An 11,313-nucleotide genomic window follows, 5' to 3' on the forward strand; every position below is an offset into this window, starting at 1 on the left:
GATTTCTTTCCTGTGCTAATGTATTGTCTATTGCAACAGAACATCTGGGAAATATCTAAGAGTTCATCTTTTTTAAATAGCCAACACCCAGCAAACATTCCCCTAATGTCAGCATATGGTTTCCATTTCAATTATTATTATTATTTATTATTATTATACAAATAACGTTTTCTGTAGTTTTTTTGTAACTAAAAACATATATTGTAACCAAAAACATGAGATTTACTAATTATTAATCAGTTGCAGGTAACTGTTTTAGCAGAATAGACCAGAAGTTATTTAAGTATATCTTCTAAAAGTGAAGTTTCTGTAAAAAAAATAATAATAAAAAAAAAAATATATATATATATATATATATATATATATATATATATATATATATATATATATATATATATATATATTATTGACTTCAAATCATGCACAAGTGGGGAGAAAGAAATTAAACAAAATGATCAAGAATGTAAAAGCTTCTTACAGGGTTTAAAACGAACCTTTTTTTTTTTTTTACATTAGTAACAATGACTAGGAAGCTAATTGTATCTTGGATGAAACTGTGGTTACCATGGTGATTTTTTTTTCGTAAGGTGAAGGGGAAATGCAGTGTTGTGTTTTTTATCATTAAAAAATTAATATTTATATTCTATACAAAGACCTATTCTGATTCACGTTTTTCTTGTTCCTTTATTCGTAATTGTCAAAAAAAGCTTATTTACATATCACAGCAGTTTATTGTTATTTCTGAAAGACGAAGCGTTTCCTTCATTCCCCGGATGTTGCCCCACGCTTTTGCTCATGTCCCGGATGTACCTACATTTTAGTAGAGGAACAAAAAATGGGCCCATTATCAGGCTTCACCAAACCGTTTAAATTATCCCCCCACATGATTATTGTACATGTATGAGGACCAGGCCGCAGTTCTGAGCAGAGTCCACGTCCACAGCCTCCGTGTCTGTAAGGTGATTCATGAAATCGAAGAGGTAAGACAGTTGTGTACATTCAGTGTTGCTACACGCTGTTGACGTTAGCAAGCCAACAGGCAGTTGCTAAGCGAAGTTTATATCAATAACAAATAACGTGTAAGTTGCTGTGGGAATATAGAAACATTAGAGCGGATCGCAATATAATATTGACAGTAAAATATATTTTTTTCTTAAAAGATCAAGGTGTTCTTCAGCCACTCTTTGTGAATGCTAAGCATCAGGCTAACTAACACACAGCTGTCCAGATAGATTTCAGAAGATTGTTGATGTGTAACTGCTTATTCATCAGTCGTTTCTAGTCTTTAAACTTGCATATGAAAAGAGCATATGTTAGTGTTTTTAAAGCCATGATATGGAAGTCAGATGATTGATGCATTCTGCTATTTTGATTTTCACTCCCTTAAACCTGTTAGATGTTAATTAGTAGGCTAACCAGGTCAGTAACTTCACTGTTCCTCTTCTTAAATATTTTGTCTACATATTATTTATTAGATTTATTAGATCAAACTGAATAAACAGTGTTAAATACAAGTTATATAGTAGTTAAACTTCAAATAGGTTCTTACTATATGTAGAGGAGATGTGATCAAATATTTAATCTGTATGATTTTAAAAGTAGATTAGTTATCAGAATGTTTAATCTATATGTTGATGTAATGGTCTATGTAATATATATTCTGTCTTTTCATATGTAGACGTGAAACCAGAATATATAATGTATATGATTTAATCTGTAGTTATGATGTGAAAACATGTCCTGCATGGTTTTGATCTGTTGCATGATTGAGCAATGACCGCTCTGACATTAAGTCAAAAAACAGTTGAGCAATAGATCTGTTTAAAAAGCAGTGGAAAATTAACCCAGGTCATGTGGTAATGTTTGGCAATTTATTATTCAATATGTTATATGGATCTTTAATACTGTGGTGTTGTCAGTGACCTAATGCTTGAACATTAATTTTATTCTCTTCTATAGTGCAGTTGGAGGTGAGAGCTGCGGGCCGAGTGTGTTGACACAGTTAGAGCTGCTTCACACTGCTGACAGGGCCTTCCGCCATCCCTTCACCCGTCATCTGCCTAGCGAAGAGTGATGACCTCACAGCAGCATGGGAATGCCAACCCTGCCCTCCTCTCGCCACAGAACTCTTCATCAAGTCAGGGCAGGCAACACATTTCTCGTTCCCCAATAGACTCGTATTCCCGCTCTGGGCTTTCCTCTCCTCGGAGAGGCTGGGTTGCAGGGTCCTCATCTTCAGCAGCTCATGGTAACTCTCTTGCGCTCTCTCTAAGCCGATTGGCTCCGGCGTCCTGCAGTCTATCCTCCTCGTCTCGGAGACCTGCATCTGGTCGGGTGGAGCCGTGGCCGGAGGAGGCTGTGGATGACGCATATGGGCTTTACTCTCTTCACCGCATGTTTGATATTGTGGGTGCGCAGCTGACGCACCGTGATGTACGTGTGCTGTCCTTCCTTTTTGTGGACGTTATTGACGAGTACGAGAGAGGAGGGATACGGAGCGGGCAGGATTTCCTACTCGCGCTTGAGCGTCAGGGGCGATGTGACGAGACAAACTTCCGGCATGTTCTTCAGCTGCTCCGCATCATCACTCGCCATGACCTGCTGCCATACGTCACATTGCGCAAGAGACAGACAGGTTTGTGGTCTTGCCAATTACACTTTTGAGAGATGATTATTATGTACAGTGAAGCTACCGTTTCATCACTCTGCAATATGTTTTGGCAAGGTGCACATGTAACATGTTGCAAATTATTTTCCAGTGTGCCCAGATCCAGTGGATAAATACCTGGAGGAGACATCAGTCCGTTATGTTTCTCCCAGAGGAGCCGGAGAAGCCCAGCAGGGGACTCCTCACAGAAGAACAGGTGGGTGATACATTGCTTTAGACTTCTCATTCGTGCAAAAAAATATAATTACAGAAAAATATTACAGATCCCAAATTTTAATACTATGTGTGAAATTATGTTATAATAAATGTATTAATAGAGCTGTTGTTATTATTATTATTATTGTATTACTTTTTAATTTTATTTAAAGCTGCAGTCCGTAATTTTGGCGATCTAGCGGTTAATAAACATAACTGCGGAGAACATTGTAGCCGGAGCTACTTCTCTCTGTTTATATCTGTTTAATCTTACTGTCAGGTTTATGTTCTGTTATGGGGACCATTATTTTGTTATTCTCTTCTGTTTATTCCACTTCCAGTTTCAATGCTATTTGATATCGGCTTCATTGGTTTCGGAATATGAAATCGATATATTGTAACATACACACACACAGATTTTATATATATATATATACAGTATATATATGTATGTATGTATATGGAGATAATACCGCATATCACGTTATTGAGCCACTCAATATTAACTTCACCGTGACAGTCCTAATGATGTATAATGCACATCAGTTTTGTTTTTGCTTTGTTTTTTTTTTCAATTTATGAAAGTGCTGTAAATGTAATAGTTATATATTCTAATCGATCATATGTTGTACATGCAGTTTAGCTAGGTTTATTGTAAACTTGCAAACTTGGGGTTTAAAGAAAATCCTGGGTTTCTTGTAATTACAGTTAATTGTTGTGGCATTCATATGTGCTCAACTTCTAAATACAATCTTTCCAATGTGACAAACGCACCATAGGTTTGGAATAATTTCCAGAACAACAGAAGACTGGAATACACTACACAACATTTAAAATATGAACAGATTTTAAATCTGTATCTCATGCACTTGCTGGGTTTGTAAATGGTTACAAAGGATCAGGATCACAAACTCCCAAACTTTCAGCAAATTCTTAAACCGGGTCAAAATATTAAACCGATTTGATGGCTTCCAACTGGATTGAACTGTATACTGAAGCTAAAAAATTGGAGTCTGTGCTTATTATAAACTACATGATTTTCTGTGAAATCTGTCAACTCCCAACTGCCCAAAATCTGACTTGGTCTGATGTTCTCAAATGGAGCCAAATGCTGTGTTGTGTATTCCGGTCTTAACTTAATCATGACAAGTGGAAATGCATGTACTAAAAGCGAGACAGATATTGTGGTAGTGATTTTAACAATGTTCTGTTTTCAGGACACCAGCCATTGATCTGCTGTCCTCCATCAGGACCCCAGGTATGCCCACCCCGTACTAAACCAACCCCACCTCTGCCAAGCAGGAAAAGAAAGAGATCTCACACGACAGCTGACTGCAGAGAAAAACAGACCTGTGGTAAGACAGCAAATCTGCTAAAGAGTGAAAAATGTTTATGGCTCAGAAAGAGAGGGTTTGACTAAATAAAAAAATAAAAAAAAAATAAAGTGACATGGCATTCAGCCAAGTATGGTGACCCATACTCAGAATTCGTGCTCTGCATTTAACTCATCCAAAGTGCACACACACACAGAGCAGTGAACACACACACAGACTGTGAACACACACCCGGAGCAGTGGTCAGCCATTTATGGGGCAGCCATTTACACACCCGGGGAGCAGTTGTTGGTTCGATGCCTTGCTCAAGGGCACCTAAGTCGTGGTATTGCCAGCCCGAGATTCGAACCCACAAACCTAGGGTTAGGAGTCAAACTCTCTAACCACTAGGCCACGACTTCCGAAACTGGGTCATAACCTCACCATTTTTCCAAAAAAATATTGTTTTATTTACACTGATGCAATGATAAAACACATTTGTTATTCACAGTTAAACACTAGGCGGCACTCCTCCCCAAATTTTCCCTATAAGAAGTGACTTGAATAAAACAGTTTGTTTGTAAAAATCTAAAATTATGAACATCTTGGCAGCCTCTTTGAAAGTTTCTTTAAAGCCAGTCAGTCAGATTAAAACTGACCATTTTAGCCAGCACTTGCCATTATTCTCTATAGATGTGCCATTTGAGCATATAACAACTGACAAGCAATATTCCTGAAATCTGTGTCCTTTGCAGGTATACATGAAAGCTACTTTTTTTTTTTATCCCGCTTCCTTATCTTGCAGACATACGACTGAGGGTGCGTGCGGAGTACTGTCAGCACGAGTCTGCCCTTCAAGGAAACATCTTCTCCAACAAGCAGGAGGCGCTGGAGAGGCAGTTTGAGCGGTTCAACCAGGCCAACACCATCCTCAAATCCCGTGACCTGGGTTCCATCATATGTGACATCAAGTTTTCAGAGCTGACCTACCTGGACGCCTTCTGGCGGGACTACATCAATGGCTCGCTATTGGAAGCCCTGAAGGGTGTTTTCATCACAGACTCTCTAAAGCAGGCAGTGGGCCATGAGGCTATTAAGCTCCTGGTGAATGTGGATGAGGAAGACTACCAAGCTGGCAGGAGGAAGTTGCTGAGGAACCTGGTGGCAGGAGGTGCCGGTGCAGGGACAGGGAGCAGGGAGGGTCCCTTGTCCTAGTGGTGGGATTGACTCGGTAAGTGGAAGAAATTCAGAGAGACCCTGATGAGAGATTGGACACTAATGAGAAGGTATACATGGGGGGGTGGGGGGTGAGAAATGTAAACAGAGTGGAAGTGACTCTTAAAAGAAAGATACCCTACAAAGAGGCTAGGATTTGCATCTTTAGCAAATGTGGATGAAAAGAGGTGTAAAAAGTGTTCTGGAAAGTCACATTATTTCTATTTTATTTTGAGTATCTCAAGTTGTGGAAATAAAAGATGAAGGGGGAAATATCGGACAAAGAAGGCATTTCGTTTCTTTTGTCTTTATTCCTGCGTAATTAACACTAATACTTTTGTTTTTAGGCCTGTGTGAATGAGTTTATTTTTCTTGTTTGTGCTACAAGTCTTGTTGCACAACCTTAGTGAAATTCTCTTGGTTAAATTAAATGTTCACCTCAAAGTTTAACAACGCGGACAGGTTGCATAAGGTTTGATTGACTGGTTTGCCATTAAAACGTCACATTGCTTCTATTCATTATGGAATAATTCCTCTCTCAATGTTGTTTAGCCATCCATGGTTTGCTGGATGTAAACTTGCATAAGCAGAATCTGTTTTTTTTTGTTTTTTTAATCGCACAAAATCTTCATTGCACACTGCAACACTGCACTTTGCTTTTGAATTGTGACTTCTTTATAGAGAACGCATTCTCCATTTGTTTCATCACTGAAATTATTGCACAATTGGGTTGGTTTTAGCAAATTCACAAAGAAGATTCTGAAGCATGGATAATTGTTTTTCAGAATGGTTTATGATATGCTTTGTTGCAGTTCGTGTTTTCATGCATGTCCCTGTAATTTTCTTTTGGTTATGGAAAAAACTTAACCCTGACAAATGCTCACTCTTATTTTGCAACATAATATGTGCTCTTTGTCCCAAATTTTCCAAAAAGATTAAGACATTTGGAATCTCTAGGCCTATTAATATCCATGTTGGACCAACTTAACTCTGAAATTAATCTTCATTGTTTGTTATTGGTTGAATTTCTGGGCAGCGCGTCAATTGCATCATGAACGGTACAATACAAAGATATGCCTTTGTAAAGTTCAAATGCATGTGACGGCAGTTCAAATTGTCTACTTTTGTTCAGTCCAAAAAAAGATTAGGTTCTAGTAAAAAACATTTGTACTGTTATTGCTAGTTTAAAATGGGTTCTTACAATGCAGCACACATGACAGAAGCTGAACCTTTTACTTGTCTCATGATTTTGGGTTGCTCCTTAATAGCAGTATTTAATGTGCTATATTTTTAATTTCTGCTCATTTGAATTAAAGCAAATGTGTCCTGATAAACGGCCTCTGCCAGGGTTTATATGTTGAAATAATCTCCAGTAACCTCTGTCCAACAAGTCTTGAAAGATGACACAAAATATGCCAACCTAGAGTGCAACCTGTGTTTTAACATGTCTGAAGTGAAAGAAAAATGCCTGAGTAACATGCAATCGCAGGAAGATGTATAATTTGAGTGACTTGAGATGTTTTTGCTATACTTTTAAAATACCAAAGCTGTTCCCAGACATTTATTCTCCCTTAAATCTCTCTCTCTCTCTTACTCATTCTCTCCTCCATCTGTTAAGATATAATAAAACTGTTGAAATATTGAAAGAAAATTGGTGACTTGTGGGGTGAGTGGAACAGACGTTTAGAAAAGTTAGCTGTGGATCAATTACTGCTATTATTATTATTATTACTACAGAAGGAAGAAAAGCATTTTGTAATGTTTTCCTAATGGAACTAAACAAAGTTACAGACTGGTATCTATTATATAGGTTACATGTTCTATTGATTGTGCTCAAGTGTTTGTCTTTATATCTTGCATGTATATGACATTGATCCCCTTAAATATCACACAGTGACAATTGAGCTGTGGTCTGTAGATTTGAGATATCTAGACATTTCTAACCTTTTTATACTTTGTTTTTCATAGAGAAAGAAATGGGATTGCTACTTTTTGGAGAGTTGAGATGAGTATTCTCAAAGTGACACAGTAGAACAGATGAAGACCGAGCACTTTATTTTTTACTCTCTCTCAAGTATTTGACCCATTGTAACCATATACTGTATAGTAATACACCATTCCAAAATGTAGGAGACATTCGGCATCATCGGCCATCTGTCACATTATGAATAATTTTATTTTTGTTGACCATGCCGGTGGTTGTGTTAAGTGAAATATTTACGTGCAAAATAGAAAGCTGGTTCATTCAATGTCTGTACAAATCAATAAAACAAATGGAAAAATACAATCTCCTGCAGTTCCTTTTTTAAAAACAAAAATATCCTGTTAGCAACACATTACTTGACCGAATGTATTTGTATGATGTGTGTAATTTTATGTACACTGAAATTTAAAATTTCAAGAACATTTTTCCAAATAACTACAAATGCTTGATCTGTGGCATTCTCAAAACATTGCCTTGTTTTCCTGAACTGCCTGACCTAGTAACATTCTCAACCAAAAGATAGGGGGAAGTTTTGGGAAAGTTGTTTAGAAACTGCAATCCTGCAAAAATATATAATGTGATATAATCACACCTCAAAGAAGTTATCCAACAGCATTTATATTTATCTCCATGGCACTTGCTTATGCTGCCTGGTTTTTAGCCAATCATCTGAATCTACATTTTTTTTGTTTGATCACTGCGAACAATACTAATTGGCTGATGGTGCCAAAAGAATGTCCACAGTCCCAATTGTTTATAAAAGGTCTACTTTAATACATCAGTATATTAGCGCTTTAAAGGTTGCTTGTCAAATGATCAATGGACAATTTTTTTTTAACCAGATGGACTAGTTAAAACATCTACCAGCAGGGGTGAATAGGGACATGCTAACTAACCGAACCTTTCCACACTGGAATTGGTGCATAGAGCACCATTAATGACATTAGCCTTTAGCAAAAAAACTAGTGTTACCAAAGACATGACTTCACTCTTTTTTGGATTTTCTTTTCTTGAGCAAAACTTTCAACAATGCCCTGCTCATCAAGATCAAGAGCACACTGACTGCTGTAAACAAACTCATTATCAGCATTAACACATCTACGCAGTAGTAGGAATACCAAGGAAGTCTGTAGGACTCGGTGCGTAAGTGCGCCGCACCCTTATGCCTCATGACAAACTCCAGCCAAAAGATGGCACTGTCCATTGGCTTGAGTGGAGTGTCACGATGTAGGCTTGACATTCTGCGCATGTTCTTCTGGTAGGGTTGATTTTCATCTAGTATGTCCCTTAGGGATTGTGTTAGGGTATCTACATCCAAGGCTGCAACGTCAAGCATTTGAGCCACCCCTCTGGCTTCCAGGCGAATCATGTTGTCAAACTGGTCGAAGATGAGCGGGAGTCCAAGCATCGGAACGCCGTGGTAAATAGCCTCGTAGATTCCATTCGTTCCTCCGTGGGTGACGAAAGCTTTAGTTTTAGGATGGCCTAAGAGGTCGTTTTGAGGCAGCCAGTCCACTATCAGTGTATTGTTCCCCAACGTAGATGGCTTTTCTCCTATGTGTCTCCAAATCACCTTTTGTGGCAAGCGAGCAAAGGCGGAGGCAACGAGTTCGGATATGTCAGGAACCAGACTTCCAAGCAGAGTACCCAAAGACATTATCACCACCCCGTGCTCTCCAGAACTCTCGACAAACTTCTCCAATTCATCTGGTAAAGGTTTGGATGGTTTGCACTGGAAGCCTCCAATGTAGACCACATTGGGCATAGTAGGACGAGGAAACTCGAATACAAAATCGACTCTCATGAGCCACAGATCTGCTCCTTGGATCAGAGAGTACACATTGGTGTTTGGATCTATGTGTTCGCTGATAACTCCTTGATAAAGAGGCCTTGTGATCAAGTGGTCTATGTATTGGCCGATTCCATAATGCAAGATATTTTTCATTTTATTTGCAAAGCTCATTTTATCTGTCACCCTAGATCCAATAGTTGGGATGTAAGAAAGCGGTGAGGGTGCAATTGCAAAGTGCCCTTCTGCATTTGTTATCCACCGTACATTGTATACCATTGGTAAACCCAAGTACATGCCCAATATGACCCCTCCTGCAAAACCAGGATCGGTTAGCATCAAATCATACTTGGAATCTTTGAGTGTTTTAACAAGCTTTTTATCTTCGAGAATGGTCCTCACCATCTCAGCAGAAGACTTGTGAGACTCTTCTAAAAGATTAATTACTTCTTTCTGCAGCGCCATGAATGACCAAACAGATCCTTCCCCTCTCTGAATCTCAATGTTTCTCTTAAGAAAGGACGCCATGTACTCGGGGTCCTCCAGGCTGGAGAGATGATCGGCAATTATGGTGATGGGTGTATAGTGGGTGGTGTTCTCTGGGATGTACCAGCTGTTGGCAGAACGGACAATTGTCAGTTTGTGACCTCGCTGATGAAGCTCTCGTAGCAAAATGTCCATGTTAAGCCAGTGGCTTCCATCCACTGGGTACACCAGGATCTTCCCAGCCAGGGAAAGGGGCGGGACGCTCCAAAGGAAGGCAACAAGGACAAAGACTGAGGGATGCAGCAACATTGTCTGAAAATATATAATTGGTTAGGCAGTCATAATCAAAATGTGGCCAATGGAAAAATTGCTTGTGCTTATAACTAAGAAACCAATGTGGGTCCAGTGTTGTTCGGACCACTTGGACTTTCAAAAAAAAATTTTTATATATATTATTTATGTATTTATTTTTATTTATTTACTTATTCAAAATCAAGTTAATTTGCTATTTTGTAAGATGTAATAAATGAATCGATTAGTATGATTACAGATAGCAGGCAGTGTACAATGTTTTTGATAATAATGTATAGTTAGTGTAATATAAGTATTATACCCAGACCATATATGATTGCAAACTGATATCGCGATCTCATTTGTAATTTTATTTATTAATTTTTTTCACTCTTCTTTCACTTGCAGGGGCTGCCCCTTTATCCTATCTGAAAGAATGATTGTACATTGACCTGGAACTACTACACAATCTCAGCTGAACACAAGTACAGTTTTATGAGTTCACAGTGAGACTAAAGATAATAGAGTATACTGATCATATAACTTTCACAAATATATGTCCCTGACATGTATGCTAAATAGATGTGTTATATAAAGGCTATTCATCTGAGAATACACTATCGCATACCAATGACTTGAGCATCAAAACCTGGCTAAATAGGTTGCACAGTGTAAGCAATTTAGTGATTTGCACAAATGTGTTTAAACTGATAACTTTTAATAACTCATTGCAGAAAATAAATACTGCAACTGTGCATTGTTCTGAATGACACTGTGCAATAGTAATAATTTATTTTAATATGTCCATTACCTAAACTGCAAAATGGACAAGGATGGGTAGTAACTGATTACATGTAATCTGGATTATGTAATCAGATTCCAAAAATTAAGCACTTGTAATTGGGTTAAATAAAATGTTAAAATACTGTAATTGGACAAGAGTTACTTTTTATTGATGATTACATATTATTTACACAATAACAATAAATTATTCATAATTTATGTATTCACACTATTCCTTTTTTTAATCTTTTAAATGTTCCTTTCTAAAATAGCTTACTGCTTATATAAACTCAGAAAGTCTTCCAGTTTTGTGGACATTTACACAAAGAATGCACAATTTTTTTAATACACAAATTCACATTCTTTTTTATTTACATGTAATGTAGGCATTTAAAAAAATGTCATCTGAACATCTTTCAACTAATATAGGCTATATTTAATTCAAGTACCCTGTGATTTTCATAATTAAGTATCGCATTTGCATGTTTACGATTCTCTGTTGGTTAATGCTCACAAGACATGTAAACAAATTAAGTATTACATTTTTTATTAAGTGTTGTATTTTGATTAAAGGTCCCGTTTTTCGTGC

General features: G+C 37.6%; 2 protein-coding genes across 3 annotated transcripts; one reads left to right on the plus strand and one right to left on the minus strand.

Annotated features, from left to right (window-relative positions):
- Nucleotides 1–1,938: 1,938 nt before the first annotated feature.
- On the plus strand, nucleotides 1,939–9,818 carry dedd (death effector domain containing). 2 transcript variants are annotated; one of them, XM_059504018.1, is made up of 5 exons: nucleotides 1,939–2,635; nucleotides 2,760–2,864; nucleotides 4,081–4,218; nucleotides 4,982–5,407; nucleotides 9,681–9,818. In XM_059504018.1, the coding sequence occupies exons 1-4, from the start codon at nucleotides 2,074–2,076 to the stop codon at nucleotides 5,389–5,391; spliced, it is 1,215 nt and encodes a 404-aa protein (XP_059360001.1). In that variant the 5' UTR covers nucleotides 1,939–2,073; the 3' UTR covers nucleotides 5,392–5,407; nucleotides 9,681–9,818. The 2 variants fall into 2 exon arrangements, with proteins under 2 accessions (XP_059360001.1, XP_059360000.1); XM_059504017.1 differs by lacking the exon at nucleotides 9,681–9,818 and adding an exon at nucleotides 7,360–7,678.
- Nucleotides 7,430–10,081, minus strand: ugt5e1 (UDP glucuronosyltransferase 5 family, polypeptide E1). Its single transcript, XM_059504016.1, has one exon. The coding sequence runs from the start codon at nucleotides 9,957–9,959 to the stop codon at nucleotides 8,361–8,363; it is 1,599 nt and encodes a 532-aa protein (XP_059359999.1). The 5' UTR covers nucleotides 9,960–10,081; the 3' UTR covers nucleotides 7,430–8,360.
- Between the last annotated feature and the right edge of the window lie 1,232 nt (nucleotides 10,082–11,313).

Source organism: Carassius carassius, chromosome 21 (assembly GCF_963082965.1).
Source record: "Carassius carassius chromosome 21, fCarCar2.1, whole genome shotgun sequence".
Classification (NCBI taxonomy): domain Eukaryota; kingdom Metazoa; phylum Chordata; class Actinopteri; order Cypriniformes; family Cyprinidae; genus Carassius; species Carassius carassius.

Bases quoted from the DNA above. Each gene is read 5' to 3' on its own strand.
- dedd (XM_059504018.1), top strand. From the start codon at position 2,074: ATGACCTCACAGCAGCATGGGAATGCCAACCCTGCCCTCCTCTCGCCA. The intron at 2,636-2,759 runs GTTTGTGGTCTT...ATTATTTTCCAG, and splicing joins ATTGCGCAAGAGACAGACAG to TGTGCCCAGATCCAGTGGAT. The intron at 4,219-4,981 runs GTAAGACAGCAA...CTTATCTTGCAG, and splicing joins CAGAGAAAAACAGACCTGTG to ACATACGACTGAGGGTGCGT.
- ugt5e1 (XM_059504016.1), bottom strand. From the start codon at position 9,959: ATGTTGCTGCATCCCTCAGTCTTTGTCCTTGTTGCCTTCCTTTGGAGC.